Raw genomic sequence first — 22,306 nt, forward strand, 5'->3', positions numbered from 1 at the left:
TAACTAGAACCCAACTATATATATATCAAATCCATTTTGAGTCGAAATAAATTCGTAAAAAATCAGAAATAACGGGTCTAATACTGTAAACCCTGTACGTTAAAATAACAGGTCTTAAGACTCGTCTACAATAGCTGTAAAGGCTCGTCTACAATAGCTGTAAGAGTAAAGCCAGCGGCATACGGTGCTTGTTTTCGTGCTGGATTGCTCGCTGGATGAAAATATTGCGTTCTGATTGGTACATTTCCGAAGATGGGTGGAAATGCACCAATCAGAACGCAGTATTTTCATCTAGCAAGCAATCCAACACGAAAACAAGCACCGTGTGCCGCTAGCTTTAGGCTGTAACGTAAGCTGTCAGCCTGTCAGCGAATGAAAATATTTAGCGTGGTCTACAATGGCAGTAAGCAGTAAGAAGTAAGCGTAAGCGGTAAGAAATAAACCAATCACAGTCGATTGTGACAAAAATAATCAACTGTGGTTGGTCCATTTCTTACTGTTCACGCTTTCTTCTTAAGGCTCGTCTACATTAGCTGTAAGAGTAAGGCTGTAAGCAGAGAGAAGAATGAGAGCGGCCACCGGCCGTATTTCGGGGGATACGGCTAGGCGCATTTCAGATACGCCATCTGACCAAAATGCGCCTAAACTACGTCCGCTAGGCGCACTTTCGCGGTGATAAAAGTAAAATGCGCCTAGGTTCGTGTCCGTACTACTTCCATGCAATGGATAGTAGATTAGAAAAAGACAGACAATCGTTCCGTCTTTGTCTCACTACTGAGCGGCGCGCGGCAGTAAACACGAGGTAGCGGCGAATCTTATGCGCTAAGCGAACATCTCTCCGCTTTTCTTTCATCTTTCACGCTCCAGAGCATCAAAAGACGCGGTAGCGTCTCGTGTTAAGGGAACGTGCGAAGCGAGGAATTATTTTTCACGCACGCGAGGTAACACATGGGAGACTAGACGAGCGTCGACATATTATTTGTTTCTTTTCCGCTCGTCTAGCTTATTGACTGCGTGAGCCGCGAGATTTTTCTCGCTACTCCTATACCTCGCTCTTTCTCTCTCTCGCTCGTTCTTTCTCTCTCTCGCGCACTTGCTCGCTCTTCCTCTCTTCTCGTGTTCTTACGGCTTGATTAAATATATTAATTAGATGACAATATATATATAAATAAATGACACATATATAGTGTACATGTATATAAAGAATATTTAGTATTAATGCACAAATAAAGAAGAGAGAATTATAATGAGAGACGGAAAGTTAATAGAAATCCACTCTTAGCCAATATATACATCTTTTAAAAATGATTTGTTATTAAAGTATATGACAGAATAATTTATTTATGCTAATAAATTTAAATTAAAAATTAAATGAAATGTTATTTGTTTTGTAAAAGATATTCCATTGTTACATTTTTCTTTTCGTAGCAAAAATAAATTTAGTCTAGTAAAAAAAGAAATTAGTTTTATTATCATATTTCAATTACGACTTTATTATTTAATTTTACGAATAGACAACGTGCATATTGTTGCTCAACGGAAACCGCGAGAAAATGGTGATCTCCGTCAAAAAATAAATGCAAACTTTTTAATAATATAATAATTTTTTTACGTAAGTGTTTGTTTTTATAGTATAACCTGTTGAATTTTATTAATTATTAATTCAGCATGTTATAGTATAAAAAATATATTTTAATATAAAAATTAATGTAATATTAATTGTTTGCATTTGCAAGAAATATGGATAGAACAGGATAGGTTGCAATGATACATAGGAAGAAAAAAGATAGATGGATAAATAGATAGATAGATAGATAGATATAGAGATAGATATAGATGGATAAATAGATAGACAGATAGAAAGATAGATAGATAGATAGATAGATAGATATAGAGAAATGGATAGATAGATAGATAGATAGTATAGAAAAAACGATAAATAGAAATAGAAATCTTAAAGAAACAGGACATTAATCTAAAGAATAGAAACGATCAGAAATAACCGCTCGGTATTTCTAATATTAACGAATTATATTCCGGTTAAAATAATATAAATCGTATAATATATTCCGGTTAATATAATATAAGTCGTATAATATATTCCGGTTAATATAATATAAGTCGTGAAACTGAATCTAAGTAAGACTTACGTTTAAGCGAATGTTCTCTTGAAACTGAAAACATTAATAATAATAATAATTATTATATTTCTATTTCTATTTATCGTTTTTTCTATACTATCTATCTATCTATCTATCCATTTCTCTATATCTATCTATCTATCTATCTATCTATCTTTCTATCTGTCTATCTATTTATCCATCTATATCTATCTCTATATCTATCTATCTATCTATCTATTTATCCATCTATCTTTTTTCTTCCTATGTATCATTGCAACCTATCCTGTTCTATCCATATTTCTTGCAAATGCAAACAATTAATATTACATTAATTTTTATATTAAAATATATTTTTTATACTATAACATGCTGAATTAATAATTAATAAAATTCAACAGGTTATACTATAAAAACAAACACTTACGTAAAAAAATTATTATATTATTAAAAAGTTTGCATTTATTTTTTGACGGAGATCACCATTTTCTCGCGGTTTCCGTTGAGCAACAATATGCACGTTGTCTATTCGTAAAATTAAATAATAAAGTCGTAATTGAAATATGATAATAAAACTAATTTCTTTTTTTACTAGACTAAATTTATTTTTGCTACGAAAAGAAAAATGTAACAATGGAATATCTTTTACAAAACAAATAACATTTCATTTAATTTTTAATTTAAATTTATTAGCATAAATAAATTATTCTGTCATATACTTTAATAACAAATCATTTTTAAAAGATGTATATATTGGCTAAGAGTGGATTTCTATTAACTTTCCGTCTCTCATTATAATTCTCTCTTCTTTATTTGTGCATTAATACTAAATATTCTTTATATACATGTACACTATATATGTGTCATTTATTTATATATATATTGTCATCTAATTAATATATTTAATCAAGCCGTAAGAACACGAGAAGAGAGGAAGAGCGAGCAAGTGCGCGAGAGAGAGAAAGAACGAGCGAGAGAGAGAAAGAGCGAGGTATAGGAGTAGCGAGAAAAATCTCGCGGCTCACGCAGTCAATAAGCTAGACGAGCGGAAAAGAAACAAATAATATGTCGACGCTCGTCTAGTCTCCCATGTGTTACCTCGCGTGCGTGAAAAATAATTCCTCGCTTCGCACGTTCCCTTAACACGAGACGCTACCGCGTCTTTTGATGCTCTGGAGCGTGAAAGATGAAAGAAAAGCGGAGAGATGTTCGCTTAGCGATAAGATCGCCGCTACCTCGTGTTTACTGCCGCGCGCCGCTCAGTAGTGAGACAAAGACGGAACGATTGTCTGTCTTTTTCTAATCTACTATCCATTGCATGGAAGTAGTACGGACACGAACCTAGGCGCATTTTACTTTTATCACCGCGAAAGTGCGCCTAGCGGACGTAGTTTAGGCGCATTTTGGTCAGATGGCGTATCTGAAATGCGCCTAGCCGTATCCCCCGAAATACGGCCGGTGGCCGCTCTCATTCTTCTCTCTGCTTACAGCCTTACTCTTACAGCTAATGTAGACGAGCCTTAAGAAGAAAGCGTGAACAGTAAGAAATGGACCAACCACAGTTGATTATTTTTGTCACAATCGACTGTGATTGGTTTATTTCTTACCGCTTACGCTTACTTCTTACTGCTTACTGCCATTGTAGACCACGCTAAATATTTTCATTCGCTGACAGGCTGACAGCTTACGTTACAGCCTAAAGCTAGCGGCACACGGTGCTTGTTTTCGTGTTGGATTGCTTGCTAGATGAAAATACTGCGTTCTGATTGGTGCATTTCCACCCATCTTCGGAAATGTACCAATCAGAACGCAATATTTTCATCCAGCGAGCAATCCAGCACGAAAACAAGCACCGTATGCCGCTGGCTTTACTCTTACAGCTATTGTAGACGAGCCTTTATATTAGCCTTAAGGTCATTCTACAATGTGTGTCGTAAGTTGTAAGCCGTAAGAATTGACCAATTATGGGCGATTATTTTTATAATAATTGATTGTGATTCGTCAATTCTTACGGCTTACAACTTACGACACGTATTGTAGAATGACCTTTACAGCCATATTCTTACAGCTATTGTAGACGAGCCTTAAGGCTCGTCTAGGGCTGCGTTCCGATATTCACTGCTAGCACTGAAATTCTATGGTATACGTGACACAAACTATGTATTTTCAGTGCTGACAGTGAATTTCGGAACGCAGTCTACATAGATGGGCCTCTATGAACGTCTTTTGTAAAAAAAATGGACATATAATGGACGTCCAATGGACATCCGTGTACTGTCTGGGTAATTAAATCATATCTCTGTTTTTATCTAAGTTGAAGGAAAAACGAAGACAAACATATGATTTAACTATCAGTTAACTTACTAAGAAGTTGGAACAACTGGCCCTTATTAAAGTGAGCTTGTCTAAAGACCCATCTACATAAATGCAAAACGCAGACCAGGATGACGTCTCACACAGAGATTGGGTGATCCGTGATACTTTAATGTGTGGCATATCCTGTATGATATATAAAGACATAATGAGGATCCTGAGAACATGAACTTCCGACAATGTTAAAAAATTTTTCTTGATAATAATGTTAATATTTCGAATATCAAATCTTGAGCATTTCGCTCAAGTATCTGAAATTCGAAGTTAGCGCCAGTTTGATCAGAAAATGGATCACTGTAATTGGCTAGCTCGGCTATTCAATCGCTGAGCTATTCACAGCCACAATTGGTATTTGATTAGTATAGCGCGGGTTACAGGACGGTGTTGGATGCAAAAAGCTGTTGTCCGTGTTTCCTCGTGATTTTGACTCACCGGAGTTAGGTCTTGCGTCTCAAACATCGTTATTGGGAGTGTCGAAAGTAAATTTCGTGCGTATGTCACGGCAGAATGTTAAATAGTCGCGGGAAGTAAATATTCTGTGGAGTAAGAATCGTCAAAATGCCGAGTTAAGTCTCGCGCGTTCGCCTGTTATAATGGCAGATTGGATTTCGCGACATCGAGCTTCACGTTTCCAACTCACCGATCGAGTCTCGCATATAAATTATCATTAGTATCAAACTATGGCATAGCATCGTTCAATATTTGTTGGAAATGAATGTTATTCGTCGACAGTGTCGAGAAAAATTTCGGGAATTTTTTCTTACGTTCAGTTTCGAACGAAACGTTGTGATTGGTTTGTACGCCAATATACGTTTACCGAGCTACCGAAAGTAAATTTCGTATATTTGTACGGTGCAATCAAATATCGTCAAGTAGCTGTCAAAAGTTAATGTCAAGAAAATTAAACTGTTGGGAGTGCTGAGTGAAGTTTCACGTGTTTATCGCATAATAGTATTTCGGAGTTCAAATCGTTGCCTTTTCGATTTTCTGAAGGAGTGTTTCGCCTATGAAATATTATCGGGAGCGTTAAGATCGAGTTTTGTGCTTAGTTAAATTTTGTGATAAAGTTTTGTGATGTGAGAGTTTTGCGAATGCTGTGAAAGGGACCGTTATGTGAAGTTAAATTTTGTGGTTATTAAGTTGTATTGTGAAAAAATATTGCATTGAATAAGATGAAAGTAAAGCCTTTTGTTATCCCACACAGCACATGATATTATTCGTATATACTGTTTTCATACTAAATATACTATAGATATATCTAATATACTGAGAATATCCCTATAATATTTTTCGTAGTATATTATTTTTCGTATATTTTTGGAATATACGTAATTCATTAATAATATTCAATTTATTTATCGAATATTCTAGAAATATTCGAATATTATCAACAATATTTTAATCATTAATTGGACATATCCCTCCTACAATAAGCAATTAGTCATAAGCCGTAAGCAAATTGACCAACCACAGTCGATTATTTAAAAAATAATCAAATGTGATTGGTCAATTTGCTTACGGCTTTTGACTAATTGCTTTATATTGTAGAAGGTCTCTAAAGGTCATTCTACAATACGTGTCGTAAGTCGTAAGCCGTAAGAACTAACCAATTATAGCCGATTATTTTTGTAATAATCGACTGTGATTCGCCAATTTTTACGACTTACAACTTACGACACGTATTGTAGAATGATAACACAGGTATCCAAGAAACATTCAGAGTATGTCCTAAAGATGACCTCGGGATGTTTCTTCATCCTCAGGACGTCCCTGGGATGTTCTTAGGAGATCTTGTGCTGTCTGGAGCCACCCAATCAGAATCGGGCGGATTGGATGGCTTTTAATGCTTCTCTACTCCACTGTCCGCTGTCCGTGTCCATCTGAACGCACGTAGCCTCGTCGTATACGAAGATCTTAAGGTAAACGTACCAATGGCTGGACATTTAAGACGATATTTGTATTCTAATCTAATTTTCACCGATATGCGTCGATCGTTTTGGGGAATGACGGTAATCAATCTCAAGGTTAGAGTCTCTAGTTTTCGAAACCCATCCATTAAATTCTTTTGCGATAGTTTGAAACATATTTATTAACAAAAACGTTGGGAGAAAAAAATGTACCAGTTACTGGACAGCTATTTATCGGTGTGTCCCGATGTCCGGACATCAGATGTACGTATGGCTAGACGCCGATGAATAGTAATAACATCTGCATGAAAAGAGCTATTACACTTACGTATGTGCTAGTTTTTATACTTTATACTTTTTTATACTCATATTATTTTATTAAACGAGTGATAATGATAATATATCGACTGCTAAGAGTCAGAAAGGTGTATTCCGTAACATTTAATGCGAGGGTTGCGTCTTTTTTATTCTTACCAGCCGATATGATGAAAAACATACATATATATATTAATAATAAAATAATAAAAGATATAATGCGAAGTTCTTATCGAATATTTAATGAGTAATATGATAAACAACGTATATATATTCGTAATAAAATAATGAAAGTTCTCACACGAAGTTCTTAATGAATATTTAATGAATAATAATAGCTCATTGTTCTGTTACTCGTTGCTTCTTTTGTTTTGCTCCGGTCTTTTTCTGGCATTGCCTGTTTTCAGCTAGCTCTCTCTTTATTGCGTCTATCTGCAACTGTTTTTGGGCCAGTATTCTTTTATTTTCTTCTTGGAGCTGTTTTCTTTTTTCCTGCTGAATCTTTTTTCTGCTCGTGCCTCCAGTCTTCTTCTCAGCCTTTGTTCTTTCTTCTGCAACTCGGCCTGTTCTTTTTCCTGCTTCGATTGATGGTACGTCTGCCACTCGTCGGATGTAGCGACGCTCGGGACTGTCTCAGTTCTTTTCGGTAGCGGTTTCTTTCTTTTGACCTCTTCGGGTCAAAACAAAGCTTTCGCGAATGGTCCTGGAATGTTCTTCGGTGCTCGACATTCGACGATACCCCTATCTATGTAAATAATTTCTGCACGTAACTGATATGTATTAACACAAATATTAGCATTAATAAGACCGTTTCTAATACAAACCTTCGCGATCATTATTTTCTGCGACATTACGAGGTTCCTCCACAGTCATCGACAGTCCGTTGATTGTTGGTATACCAACGCTCTCATTGAGGCTCTCTACTTCCGGGTGTACTTGTACGAGAGTTCCATTCTCGTCCACGTCGAAAATAATGGAATTTCCTTGCTGAAGAGTAGCATCAATGTCTTCTACGTCAGTACGGAGCTCGATGTTCGCCGATGATTCCTCAATATTGCAGCTTTGCTCAATCGTGACCGGCATGCAGCTTTCGTCAACAAAATCTCCTCCGACGGCTTCCGTTGTTTTCGTAGTATCTTCATTATTAGCTACTTAATGAAAAAACCCATATACTTATAGATAAAAGTAGTAAAAGAACCATGTTTGCGAAACCACAGTAAACAACCCTAAGCTCATAATGTTGTAAACGTTAACTATTTATACTCCTTATACCGGCGAGTTCTTTCAACTGAAGCCAAAACTGAAAAAGTCCTTCATTTTTTATCTCTCCAGTCCAAACTCCCGCACGTCTCGATTCTTGAAAGGTCTTCACTAAATTCGCCGACAAACGCTGCTCGAAGAATTGTAGTTGTTTCTTATTTTCGCCTATACCTACGCTGGAAACCTCGTTTTCGGATATGTCGCTGAGCGCGGTATTTTCCGAGGCCCGTCCTTTTTTGAGGATATTAAAATTCACTGCATCCGCTGAGAACGGAGATAAACCGCACGTTTCGAACCCTTTTGTAATAGTTTGCGTGAGGTTTATCGAGTCGAAAATTTCCTGCAGCAGAGGTGCGAACATTTCTTTTTTCAGTCGCGCTCCGTTATTCTCTAGTCGCCAGTGGTTCACTGTTTTCTTCCACGCTCTTTTTAGTGGATGAAAAACGGCAACGTCCAGGGGTTGCAGAATGTGTGTGGCATTCGGGAATAGAGCAATCAACTCTATTTTATGTTCGCGACAGAAGTTACTAAGAGGCAAAGTTAAATGTGATGAATGACCATCGACGAAGAGTACGATCGAAAACTCGACGTTATTCTTCTGAAGCCACGAGTAGAAGACGTTGGCTATGTATTCATAAAATGTTTCCGCCGTCATCCATCCTCGATCAGACGTGTCGATGCTCCAACCTGATGGTACATTTTGTGATACACTGGCAGGTATTCTTTGATACCAATACATTACTATGGGCGGTACCATCGTGCCAGTAGCATTAACCATAAAAAGTGTCGTGAGACATTCTTTTTCGTCTGCATCAACTACTTTATATACTCCTTTCGCTCCTCTTCGTACAATTACGCGATCTGCTTTAGGGCACAACATAAACGCAGTTTCGTCGCAGTTGAATATTCTCTTCGGGTCGGTATTTAACAAATTCGTTGCGGTTAGATACTCAGAAACTTCGTTGAACCAATTTTTTAATTTCTGTTCGGTAGCTGATGCTCGATATACGTCAAATTCTGAGCCACTCGCTCAGAAAGCTCGGGATGTCTTCGACAGAATCCTTCGTACCAGTGTCGGCCCGGCCGGTTATTGGTGAATGGGTTGTCTCGTTTCAGCTCCCATATTAATATTTTGACAGAGTCAAGAAGTTGATCCTTCGTTACGGGAAACTCTTTGTCAGAGGAATAGAATATCCACTTGACGAGTAAATCTTCTTCGTCTGGAGTCAAAATAGAAGCTGGACCCAGTGTGGCATTCATAGGATGGATATTTTTTACTTTGCTGTAGACTGTACTCTTCGGAACGCCAAAAGTTTTGCTCGCTGTCCTCAATGACATTCCTAATCGTACTGCATCCACAGCCTTTTCGACGTCAGATTGAGAATATGACGTTGATGCCACCTTCGACATGTTTTTCACGACAATAACTAAAAATAAAATTTGGGAAAATGAGGTGAAGTTTTACCAGCGAAAGGTGACTTGATGCATGCATTTTTTCAAGAATTTTTTTTTTCATCAATCTAGAGGCATTGAAAACTTCATTAAGTCCTTATAAAATGTTTGCTGTTATTTTTTCATCATAACAATTATATACATGAATTTCATGTTGCGATAAATATATGAGAAATAGCGACGAAAGTGTCAACATAACTTCTTTCGAAAGGTGAATGAACGAATTTGCAAATACTATACTATCCGCGCAGTGATTTTATAGTTTCGAATAATTGAAAGATACAGTATGTGTACTTACCGATAACTGTTTATACGTATAACACGGATGTAGATACTTTGTCTTATTAATTTGATGCTACGTAAACTCACACCGGCGTCAACGAAGCAATGTTGTGGTCATGTCCCGGCTTTGGGTCTCAACGACTTCGCATATACGCCCCAGTGCCTGGACACTACGTTGGACACTGGTACAAGCGCACAATCGGTCGGTCCCAATGCCGGAACACGAAAATTATGTGTTGTAAATATTATCAGATAAATTTTAACGGTCATTTCTGAAACGTTACGATTTTCTGTACATGAAAATCACATAAAAAATCGCGGAATCGGCAAAATAACGACCGTACAATGTTAAAGAGTATTCGCCATTCCTTAGCTCATCGGCTTAGAGATGTGCTTCAATGGCTGAAGCGACACGACCCTGCTGATATCTTTGATATACTAAACTACAATTTTATAGTAAAGCATATAAAATTGTTTCCCGTATATTAATAACACACTATAGATCCCATTTCAATAGTTACATATTAATTGTTATCCACTCTTAGTATCGTCAAATGTTAGCCGGAGTGTCCAGTAATTGGGTCTTGTCCAGCCATTGGTACGTTTACCTTATATAAGGTAATAATTATATAATTATTTTATTTATAAAATAACATTAACTATTATGCATTAATAAATTTGTACCTCAATAGATATTTTGTTAGATAGGCCAATTCGTTGTATAAAATTTTATATTTTTTTCAACCTGTCTTTCAAGGTTATGTGGCACAAAAATAATTAACTTCAGGTTGTTACACTATTTTTCCTATTTTCTTGATAGTTATAAGTTATTCAGACTGCATCTCAATTTTCCTCCTTAATCCATATAATAATTATTGGAAAATGTGTCAAAAATTTCAAAACAACCAGCGAAGCATATTAAAGAAACAAAACAAGGTACACAAAAAAGTTATAATCTGATGATATATAATAAAACATCCATGATCAGATGATATGTAATAAACAAATCTTTTGTTATTTTTAGTATCCCAACAAAATGATTTGTCACAAGATTTGTTTCACAAGCAAACGAAGCATAATATGCAAACGGAGAATTATGTAATTAATAAAAATTACGAAAATTTACTGAGCACAAGCAAGCAACAAACTAGTGATCTAGACAATGGTAATTGTCAAGGTATGTTAGTAACTTTTATATATTTTTTATTTGATTTGGAACATGTGATTCATTTTTATCTGAGAATGCTTTTGTGGAAATGTTTCCGACTGCAGAAGTAAGCAAGTATAAATCGAAGCATTATTATTACATATTAATAAAACATTCATGATCAGATAATATGTAATAAACAATTCTTTTGTTATTTTTAGTATTGCAACAAGATGATTTTCCACAAGATTTGTTTCACAAGCAACCGAAGCATAACATGCAAACGGAGCATTATGTAATTAATAAAAATTACAAAAATTTACCGAGCACAAGCAAACAACAAACTAGTGATCTGGACATTGGTAATTGTCAAGGTATGTTAGTAACTTTTATATATTTTTTATTTGATTTGGAACATGTGATTCATTTTCATCTGAGAATGCTTTTGTGAAAATGTTTCCGACTGCAAAAGTAAGCAAGTATAAATAGAAGCATTATTATTACGTATTAATAAAACATCCATGATCAGATAATATGTAATGAACAAATCTTTTGTTATTTTTAGTATTGCAAAAAGATGATTTTCCACAAGATTTGTTTCACAAGCAACCGAAGCATAACATGCAAACGGAGCATTATGTAATTAATAAAAATTACGAAAATGTACCGAGCACAAGCAAGCAACAAACTAGTGATCTGGACATTAGTAATTGTCAAGGTATATTAGTAACTTTTATATATTTTTTATTTAATTTGGTATATGTGATTCATTTTTATTTGAGAATGCTTTTGTGGAAATGTTTTCGACTATAGAAGTAAGCAAGCACAAATAGAAGTATTATTATTATATATTAAATTATAATTTTACATTGTCTCGACAGTTTATTGTTATCTCTTCTTTATTCAAATTTATTGATTTTGCGGCTTATCAATATATTTATATAAGAGTGTAATATTTTTCACAGGAACAGAAAATTTTCACCGATTTGTTGTTGAAACATTAATATCTCTAAAAATGAAAGTCAATGCAGTAGACAGAAATGTAAAACTTCTTGTGCATAAACGGTCAGTTCCTACTATTGACACAGAAGAAGGGGAAGATGACATTTTTCAGAATTTACCAGTTAAAAGTGACAATGAACTTGAAGTAATAGAAACAAAGTTAAAGAATGACTCAACTTATAGAAAAAATATGGTATTTTATATCTGTTTATTATTCAATATAGCTGTTAAGTAACGTAATAAAAATCACAAAAATATAGATTAAAACCTAAGTTGTATTTTAACACTTTAATTATATAACTATTCGTTATCATAATAACAAGAAAATATTCGGAACATTTTACATATTTTTTTGATTCGATTGGAAGAGAAACTGTTGTTTAATAGACATATCTTTTTATTTTAACGTATGCTGTAATAATTTTTGTCGTGCAATTTTTCACTTTTGACATAATTAAATAAAGATAGTCTCAGAGAGGATCCATAGAGTCATAATATATATAAATTAATAAATGTCATTAGACGAAATATTGAACTAATATTAACTCTGTACTTACATTTCAGATTAAACAATTGGTTCGAGTTGTATGCGAGGATTTAAAAATCATCATGTATAAGATTAATGAGACAAATCTTCAGCAATGAATTAGCCATGGAATACAGCTGGTATGGAGCGAAAAAAAAAATATCTTCAGCAACTTACAATTGTGTAAAGTAATTATATGTAAGTAAAATATACAATCAGAATATATATACAGAATTGTAAATCTTAGTTTTTAATTAATAGCATAATTGGTAATTATTTAGAAGAGGCACGCCGCCTCTGATTTTGCTAAAACTCTCATTTGATTCATTTTCACGTGTAGAAGCTGAATCTGAATTAAAAATCATTGCTCGGCTGTACAAAGCGAGAAAAATATTAAGATAGAAGAAGTTTAAGATAGAATATGATAGATTAAGAAACTTGTCATTGCAAGGTAAAGTCTGTTCATTACACTTATTGTATTAGTGTAGTGCAATATAACAATTACATGAAAATACTTAAATTAAGAATATTTATATAAATAATTTTGTCACATGTCACCTTGCATAGGGGCCTTTGCTAATCTTTTCAGAATTTGTTATTTTAATGTATGATAGACTCATTGATTTAGTAAGACGAAGATTTAAAGATATATTCTTTTATAATCATTGTACATAAAATAGGAGTTATTTTGTGTACAATTTAAAATAAGACCTATCTTATGTACAATAATTGCAAAAGAATATATTTTTAAATCTTTGCCTTACTAAAGTGATGAGTCTACCTTATATTAAAATGACAGATTCTGAAAAGATTAGCAAAGGCTCCTATGCAAAGGAGAATGTATCATGAATCAAAAGTGGAAAAATCATAGCATATGTTATTTTATTACGTAACAAGAGGAACAAGATCAGTCCTATATAATGAGATAGCATATATTTACATTCTTCTGCTTCTGATTAATGACACACTCTCCCTTGTGTAGGGGCCTTTGCTAACCTTTTTAGAATCTGCCATTTTAGTACATACAGGGTGCACGATTTATCTGAAGACATTGAAATATCTCGAAAACTATGCATTGGATAAAAAAAAGTGGTTAATGAAAGTTGTTAGTCTCAAAGGGGGACATCCAATGATACCAAACTCGACCTCCCACGCCACCCCCTGGGGGTGGGGGTTGGGGGCAACTTTGAAATCTTAAATAGAAACCCCCATTTTTTATTGCAGATACGGATTCTACGCCACAAAATACGTAAATTTTGTCCGAAACTTTTTTCTTGATTCGTGATAGATGGCGCTATAATCGCAAAAAATTATATTTTCCGCAATTCTCCAGAAATGATCATTGGATTGAGAAATAAAAAATACCTGTTCAATATTTTTAAAGAACATAATAAAAGTTATTCCCCCCTCCATCCTCTCGGGGTAGGGTGGGTGATAACGTTCAAATCTCAAATGGGGACCCACATTTTTCATTGCAGAATTAGATTGTACGTAAAATTTTTATTGAAACAATTTTTTTCATTCATGATAGCGTTGAATTTTTCCGAGAAACTACTTTTAGCGTTACACAGGAACGACGAGGACGTAGTAGTTTCATGTTCCCTTCGGGTGCTTTTTTAATGTGAGTCCCCTTGCCTCTCACAGATCGGGGTGCTTTTTTAATGTGAGTCCCCTTGCCTCTCACTGTTCAATTAATTAGAGTAAGTGTTCGAAATTTTTACCTTCAACTTCAATACACTTATTGATCCTTTTTTCAAATGACTGTACACAGGATAGAAACATATCTGCGGGAGTTTCAGCGTAAGCGTTTCTTATGCGTTCTACCATGTTTTCACGAGTTGTTGGCACTTGTTGATAAACCTTATCTTTTAGGTAACCCCACAGAAAGAAATCCGGCGATGTCAAATCAGGCGACCTAGCAGGCCAATTAATCGGGCCACCTCTGCCAATCCATCTTTGCCTTTTATAATAAGTCGTAGTTCACCATACACCCATAGTGGCGCGTCGAGCAGTTCCCTCTTCGATTCGGGTTCCCATTTGATTTTTGAACGTTATCACCCACCCTACCCCGAGAGGATGGGGGGGGGAATAACTTTTATTATGTTCTTTAAAAATATTGAACAGGTATTTTTTATTTCTCAATCCAATGATTATTTCTGGAGAATTGCAGAAAATATAATTTTTTGCGATTACAGCGCCATCTATCACGAATCAAAAAAAAAGTTTCGGACAAAATTTACGTATTTTGTGGCGTAGAATCCGTATCTGCAATAAAAAATTGGGGTTTCCATTTAAAATTTCAAAGTTGCCCCCAACCCCTAGGGGGTAGGGTAGGAGGTCGAGTTTGGTATCATTGGATGTCCCCCTTCGAGACTAACAACTTTCATTAACCACTTTTTTTTATCCAATGTATAGTTCTCGAGATATTTCAATGTCTTCAGATAAATCGTGCACCCTGTATAAGGCAAAGATTTAAAGATATATTCTTTTATAATTATTGTACACAAAATAGGAGATATTTTTTGTACAATTCAAAATAAGTTCTATCTTATGTACAATAATTATAAAAGTTTAGTTGTATACTGCGCTACACTAATACAGTAAGTACAACGAAGAAACTTTACCTTGCAATGACAGGTTTCCTAACCTATCATACCTCTATCTTTAACAATTTTTTTCTTGCTTTATAGAGTTGAATAACTATTTTTACTTTTGGATCCGGTTTCTACGAGTCAAAATATATATGATACGTGAGTTTTAGCAAAATCGGAAGCGGTATGCCTTTTCTAAATAATTACCAAATGTTTAAACAAATATTTAAGTAATCTCTTTATTTATATATTTACATTAACATAAAATTTTTCAACTTTCTTTTAAACAACTTAAATGAGAACAGATATTTATTTAAAGAAAACACACACTCTCTCTCTCTCTCTCTCTCTCTCTCTCTCTCTCTCTCTCTCTCTCTAATTACACTGATTTTTAAATATTATATTCCAGGTGTGATAAGAAAGTCGCATACAACTGCAACAGATGAACAAATTTCTGCTCCCATCAAGATCTGGCTGGCTCATGTAAAGGAACGTGCAAAAAAACAAAAAATAATTGAGTTATTTTAGATTTTACATATATATATATCATTTATGAAGATATATATATATATTATAATTTATAAAGTTTATAGTTTATAAAGGCAGTATAAGTTGTTAAGAGTTCATTTATATGTTAAACTAATTTAAAAAATATATATAACATATATATAACCAATTTGTCATTTTTATTATACGCAAAAAAACCTGCAGAATATTTATATATTATATAAATATTCTACAAATATACTAACAATAAACTAGGAAATATTTCTAATCGATACTAGTAATATTATTAAAATATTATTTAGATATACCTACAATATAATATGAAATATTCTCAGTATATACTGAGTAGACTGCGGAAGCGGACATAGGAACATTCTCAGTATATTCTCAAAATATTACAGTACGTATTTCGGATATTCATGGAATAATCGCAATTTACGATTGCGATATACTGAGAATCTGCTTAGAATCTACCTGTGCTGTATGGGATAAAACAAACGCAAAGAAGCAATATATTAAAAAATAAATTGTGCGTCCTTTAAAATAAACCAATGGATTTATTGATTTTCGCGAACATATTAAGTGTCCAAGGATATATTTTGTAAAGAGAAGTATCAAAAACATCAGGAACCGTTTGAGGTCAGGATATTATGAAAGAGTAAGTTTATTTTACGTTCGTCGTATTATAAAAATTCGGAATTGTTCGTATCGCGATACCACATTCTTTTGTCTTGTGGTTTACGCAGTTTATTATTACTTCGAACCTAGCTTATTGCAAATAGTTAATTAATTTATATCTGATGATCCATTATTTTCGTATCGATTAATCTTGATCTATCGCTTTCAATTTCGCAATAAATGGGAGTCGCACGTTGTCATGGTTTTTGAAGAGTTTAATTATTTTAAATCTAGATTAAAATTTGTATAGGAATCTCAGTCATTGTGACTCTAAATTTAAACTATCTCATTATATATTGTTATCTCATACTTACAAGTAAAGGTGCCCAACTGTTACTCACCGATTGTGATGAAACTTTGCCCACTTATAGTGCTATGGAAAATAATCGACATGTATTTTTTTTATCTGCGGAGAAGCAGTTTTAAGGGTGGAAACTACCCCTTATTTATATAGAGTGTTTTCGCGTTAGAAGTGCTATCTTGTTTATTCGAAAGGCTGAAAGGTTTCATGGGATTTTTGGGGTCGTTAAATTCGAATCTGACGTGAAATTCAAAATTACAAAATGGTGGATCAAATATGGCGTCTATGTCTCGTGAGTGGGACCATTTTTTCCATATAAATTAAAATGATGACGAAAATTACGATTTTTTTACATATATAGGGGAAATCATATTGTTTTCACTATTTTTAGTATTACTGTTTGTCATTTGTTTTTATGCGTGCATATAAAATGTCTTCAGGCAACTTATATGGAATTTGCTGTTATTTCACCTAACATTAAATGAATCTATTGAAAATAAATGTTCCATATATTTCAGTATTTCATTATTCATTGAGCGACCTCGAAAACCTAAAAAAATCGTGATTTTCGTCATCATTTTATTTTACATGGAAAAAATGGTCTCACTCACGAGACATAGACGCCATATTTGATCCACCATTTTGTAATTTTGAATTTCACGTCAGATTCGAATTTAACGACCCCAAAAATCCCATGAAACCTTTCAGCCTTTCGAATAAACAACAAGATAGCACTTCTAACGCGAAAACACTCTATATAAATAAGGGGTAATTTCCACCCTTAAAACTGCTTCTCCAGAGATAAAAAAGATACGTGTCGATTATTTTCCATAGCACTATAAGTGGGCAAAGTTTCATCACAATCGGTGAGTGACAGTTGGGCACCTTTACTTGTTAGTTATTTATTAGTTAGTTATTTGCGTCAACCATGAAAGATGAAGGAATATTTTTAATATTCCTTAGCAATATACACTAAAAAATACCTCGAATAATTATTTTTTTCTGATTGCATGTAAATGCATTCATTATTTACAATTGTATTTAATTGTTTACAAATACTTATTAAACCATTTTTTATCAAATGGTGATATCCATTTGTGACAACCAATCATATTGTTTTGTACCATATATTTCCAAGTCCATAAATGTTGATTGTTGTTTCCTAACCACTGTTCTTTGACTGCTCTCCTGTCCAACATTTGTTGACTGACAGCCATAGCTTTGAATGGAAGTATGGATGCTATTCGCTCTAACATTCTCTTTACCTAAAGAAAAAATAAGTTTTATACAATAATATATTCTTGCTTACTCATAATCCAACAATTATTGTGAAGATCAGACAATATATAATAGTCTTATTTTTATTCTTTTATGTTATTGACATACCTCGAAATATTCACAATCACCGCCAACTTCTATAATGACGCGGCCTGCTTTAACTGGAGTAGCATAGTGATGGATAGCACCCTTACCACCACCCATTCGATGTCCTTGCCCCTGAATGATAAAGCATAATGTCAAACATTATTTTATTATTTTATTTACTTTCATACACTGTAAAACTTATATTTAGCAAACCTTCTTCGAAATTGGCTGCCATGGTGCATCTACTCGCCAAATTCCAAACATTTTACTTTGGTCAATATTTCTGAGCAACTTCATACGTATCATCTCAAAGTGATTATGTTTTAACCTGCCTCCTCTAATAGCCTATGGTATGAAAAAGGGGAAAAAATTTTTTATATGTACATACATATATATATATATATATACTTGTTACTCAATACAACTTTTAAGGTTGACTTACTATGATACCATACTGTCTATATAAGAGAAAATTATGCACGTTCTCTGGTCCTCTCATATATCTCAAACGCTTTTGCATTTTAGGAGGACGTATTCCTGATGGAAATTGAGGAATTTGCTCCATTATTTTCAGCCTTCGCCGTTCAGGATATTCAATCTCTAAAAATAAAAATTTTATATTAAAAAGAACTCTAGTTTCCATTCATTATAAATCAATAAATGATCATACCACTAAATTCGTTAGGAGGAGGAAAAACCTTTAAACTGGCTGTTTGTGTAACTGATATGGATTTCAATGCTGTAAAAATTATGTAAAACTTAAATTGAACGATATATGGCAATTGATTCTGAAATAGATTATAATTTTAATATAATTTCACTTCAAAAATATATTATTTTTGGAAACTTACTTGAAAGCAACATCTGTCCAACATTTCTGCATGCTTGCAACATTTTTAGTTTCAAGAGATACAAATTCAGAATCTTCTAAATGCTGAATAAATCTAAGAAAAGTAATAAACTATGCGTCTTAATTATTCTAACTGCTTAGAAATAACTGCGACAAAATTCACAGTTGAATAAACACTGATCAATATTTCTGATTCTGATTCTGATTCAATAAATGGCTCTGGGCAGAATTGTTAACAATTGTTAAGCCCTTTGCACAATGCCAGGCAACAGGCAATAAGAATAAAAATAGACCAATCACAATAGATTATTCTTGTAATAGTCGATTGTAATTGGTCTATCTTTATTCTTATTGCTTGTTGCCTGGCATTATGCAAGGGGCCTTACATTCTATCCCCTATGCCAGTCAACGATTATGAAGATAAAAGAAAAACAGGGACAACACGTACGCAGTCCCCATGATCAAAAAATATGCATGTAGCAGAGAGAAGCCTAAGAGCGGGCATGGCTGCATTTACAGCTTTATCGAAAAGTTGACTGATTCGAAGCGCCAACTGGGCCCATTTTTCATGGACATGAACTACTAAACCAATGTCCACGATTTGTTGGTACTATTCCGTGCTATGTCCATAATTATTTGGTTCTGTTCTGTGCTATGTTCACGAACGAGCTAGATTAGTTAAGGCAGGATACCACCTTTGACTGCGATTTTGCAGGCGTTTCTCATGAATTTTTTTTTGCATACAAAGAGTGCGCAGAAACAAAATCGGTTTTAGTCATTCATTAATGTAACTTTAATCTGTAATTATACATTTTTTGAAACTGAAAAAGTCAAAAATAATCTCTTGTAGATGGCGCCAAAATACATTCCTTTGGAGGAACACTGTTAGACGGCGTGTCAAATTCCGCTCTGTACGTGGCTCCTAGAAAAAAGACCAAAGAATGTTCCAATTAACAATATTTTTTAATGTTGTACATAGAGATTTTACGAAATTTCGATTTTTAAGAAAATGGCGGTCATTTTAACAAAAAGGTCAATTTTTAGGGTAAAAAAGTTTATAAAATTGTGCACCAAAAAAAAAATAACAACGCTACAGCAAAAGTCCTACGTACATCGTCAGATTATACCACGGGGAAGAATTGTGCAAAGTTTCAAGTCAATCCGCTGAAAATTGTAAGAGTAATCTGACACGCCGATTTGAAAAACATCGTTTCAAGAAAAACGCGTTTAAAGTTTTATATAGATATAACTAGTAAATATTTTCAACTAACCGTCAATCTGCAATGCCTGCGCCATGCAATACTCCTTCAGCATCTATATCCTCTTCATTGGTAAGCTTGCGAGCAGAAATACCACTTCTTCTAGCCTCTCGAACAGCTTCAGTCATCGAACCTTCCGCTCTCTGAATGCGATAATTATCGGCTTGTACACAAAAAGTATAGCAACTTTGACTTATAGGCAGGTTCAAAGTTTGCATAATGTTCATAATGCTGTGTAACCTATCGTTAAAATTACATACTGCAATATCAGCAGCAATGTCAACGATTTTTTTGCCACTGGACATAGGTTTAGGAGCGAGAGCCCACAGAACAGAATTGAAGCACTCGTTGCTGTTCTGCGTAAACCCGCCCAAGCACCGAGATAATAGTTCATCGCGGCACAATTCTTCATAAATGGGTTTAACAGCATTGAAAACTTCATCTTTCATTGTTGGTTTGTGTTGATAATTGTCAAGTTCGTTGCGAGCTTTAGCCTGTTTCCATGAGCACCAGGAATTTTCGCCATCTGGACATCTATCGTACTGCGGGTTGTCATCCGTAGAAATCTTATGATAAAGCGTGGCCCATATTTCTTTCTTCATGTTTACAATTGAATCATGATTCCTGCGTATTGCTAGACCAAAACATAGTGATAGATCGTCAATTAATTTTCCAGTTAGCTTGACTCTGCCACCAATACCTCGTACATTTTTTTTAAATTCCGAAGTCGCGTTCCCATCCTTTTTTGAACGTGGTCGATACATTCTTTTTTCTTAACGTCCAAATTTTCATGTGGTTTCGAGTCTAAAATACCTTTATATGTTTTACTGTCTCCATCCCCTATGTAGTGACTATATTTCAAACTATGGAGTTCGTCTGATCGTTGAAACATTTCAATAATTGCGTCAACCTCCATTTTTCCAGCCAATCCCTCGTGATTTTTTTGACAGCTATCTTCGTGTGTCGCAGTCCATTCTTCGTATTCTGCCGTTCCTTCTTTTCCTTTCCAGTAATTGCATTGATTACATATTTTCGACTTTACATTAACATCAATGACTTTCCCGGTGCACCATCCTATCAATGACGTAACGCCTAATAAAGACGAGAATCCCCTCTTCTTCCACATGCCGTCGCCTGAAACTACTATTCCTTCTGTAAGTCCCTTCTGTACTGACAATTCTTTCTCTTTAGCAGCTGCGTTCTTCATTGATTTCTCTCGTACGGCTGCGGTAGCAATAGAAATAGTCGAAACGATTTTGTCATAAAATGACTGGAATACTGGATGTAGTAGACACATGAATGAACAGAATTTTTTAATTCCATTTACACCAACACCGAGCAATCGCATAACAAAAACTATACGACGATTTATATCATATGCATGATTATTTATGACGGGACACGACTTTATATATTTCGGTGAGCATTGTTCACAAAGAACTGCAATTTTGAAACCCAATCCTCGAATACTTGCTTCTTGAAACTTTACGGGAGATTTACACACTTTGCACACTAGAAATTCAGACATTGCTGCAAAAACAGTCACAAAATCGATGAAACGATAACCAGTAGTTGCGTCCACATTGATATGATATTCATCTTCACTCTGTTTCAGTTTCTTTGCCGATGTACTGACACTCTCACTTTCTCCTTCTAACACGTATCGATTCTGCGGCTTCTTTTTGCTGTTTCTCGGTTTCGAGGCACGCCTATTTTTTGCTTTTATCCCTTTTCTCTCCTCTACTTTTGTCTTCCCCATGATGAACAATGCATAAACATTCGAAAGAAACACGTGAAAGACGTTACACAACCAAGCAACACGTGAATGATGTTTACACGACCAATTCGTTATGAACTATATAAAATATAGAAGTATCTATGTTATATTATAGTGAAAATCCTAACTAGCGACATCTACTACTATCACTATTTCACTATTTGGAACTAAAAGGGCCCGTAATGTGGTCGGTAAATTGTATATGCGACAGACAGTGTGCGCGCCCTCGGCAGCCCGAGAAACGCGCCGAGAGCGCTCTGCTCTAAACCAGTTTTTACACAAGAAAAAGGTTTCGGCCACCTTTCTAATGAATGAATTTCGATTCTATACACTTGAAAGAGTACTTTAAGAACAAAAAAAATTTTCAATTTTTTTAAAGTGCAAAGGTGGTATCCTGCCTTAATCCAACGGCACACGGTGCTTGTTTTCGTGCTGGATTGCTTCCTGGATGAAAATACTGCATTCTGATTGGTACATTTCCGAAGATGGATGGAAATGCACCAATCAGAACGCAGTATTTTCATCCAGCAAGCAATTCAGCACGAAAACAAGCACCATGTGCCGCTGGCTTTACAGCCTAAAGCCAACGGCGCA

General features: G+C 34.7%; 3 protein-coding genes, 1 long non-coding RNA gene and 1 pseudogene across 9 annotated transcripts; 2 read left to right on the forward strand and 3 right to left on the reverse strand.

Moving 5' to 3' along the window:
* Positions 1-6,405: 6,405 nt before the first annotated feature.
* LOC112590409 (uncharacterized) lies at positions 6,406-10,481 on the forward strand. The gene is made up of 3 exons (XR_003114182.1): positions 6,406-6,664; positions 10,255-10,327; positions 10,467-10,481. It is a non-coding gene; the product is annotated as an uncharacterized LOC112590409 (long non-coding RNA).
* On the reverse strand, positions 7,042-9,555 carry LOC112590407 (uncharacterized). 2 transcript variants are annotated; one of them, XR_003114181.1, is made up of 2 exons: positions 7,540-9,554; positions 7,042-7,460 (listed from the first exon to the last, which is right to left on the reverse strand). XR_003114181.1 is itself a non-coding variant. In XM_025306767.1 (2 exons), the coding sequence occupies exons 1-2, from the start codon at positions 7,796-7,798 to the stop codon at positions 7,393-7,395; spliced, it is 327 nt and encodes a 108-aa protein (XP_025162552.1). In that variant the 5' UTR covers positions 7,799-9,555; the 3' UTR covers positions 7,042-7,392. The 2 variants fall into 2 exon arrangements, 1 of the variants encoding a protein (XP_025162552.1); XM_025306767.1 differs by having other exon boundaries at positions 7,540-9,555.
* On the forward strand, positions 10,479-15,591 carry LOC112590408 (uncharacterized; annotated as a pseudogene).
* Positions 15,592-15,970: 379 nt separating this feature from the next.
* Positions 15,971-19,150, reverse strand: LOC105183136 (mitochondrial ribosomal protein L16). 2 transcript variants are annotated; one of them, XM_011141040.3, is made up of 7 exons: positions 19,063-19,150; positions 18,678-18,770; positions 18,497-18,565; positions 18,269-18,426; positions 18,040-18,171; positions 17,848-17,958; positions 15,971-17,726 (listed from the first exon to the last, which is right to left on the reverse strand). In XM_011141040.3, exons 2-7 carry the CDS (start codon positions 18,718-18,720, stop codon positions 17,511-17,513), a joined length of 729 nt encoding a protein of 242 aa, XP_011139342.1. In that variant the 5' UTR covers positions 18,721-18,770; positions 19,063-19,150; the 3' UTR covers positions 15,971-17,510. The 2 variants fall into 2 exon arrangements, with proteins under 2 accessions (XP_011139342.1, XP_011139341.1); XM_011141039.3 differs by lacking the exon at positions 19,063-19,150 and having other exon boundaries at positions 18,678-18,994.
* Positions 19,151-19,424: 274 nt separating this feature from the next.
* Positions 19,425-21,969, reverse strand: LOC112588080 (uncharacterized). 4 transcript variants are annotated; one of them, XR_003114177.1, is made up of 5 exons: positions 20,749-21,969; positions 20,196-20,569; positions 19,948-20,078; positions 19,789-19,840; positions 19,425-19,598 (listed from the first exon to the last, which is right to left on the reverse strand). XR_003114177.1 is itself a non-coding variant. In XM_025306764.1 (4 exons), exons 1-3 carry the CDS (start codon positions 21,692-21,694, stop codon positions 19,950-19,952), a joined length of 1,449 nt encoding a protein of 482 aa, XP_025162549.1. In that variant the 5' UTR covers positions 21,695-21,969; the 3' UTR covers positions 19,428-19,598; positions 19,948-19,949. The 4 variants fall into 4 exon arrangements, 2 of the variants coding, with proteins under 2 accessions (XP_025162549.1, XP_025162547.1); XR_003114176.1 differs by having other exon boundaries at positions 19,426-19,598; positions 19,948-20,569; XM_025306764.1 differs by lacking the exon at positions 19,789-19,840 and having other exon boundaries at positions 19,428-19,598.
* Between the last annotated feature and the right edge of the window lie 337 nt (positions 21,970-22,306).

This window comes from Harpegnathos saltator, unplaced genomic scaffold (assembly GCF_003227715.2).
Source record: "Harpegnathos saltator strain DR-91 unplaced genomic scaffold, Hsal_v8.6 scaffold8, whole genome shotgun sequence".
Classification (NCBI taxonomy): Eukaryota; Metazoa; Arthropoda; class Insecta; order Hymenoptera; family Formicidae; genus Harpegnathos; species Harpegnathos saltator.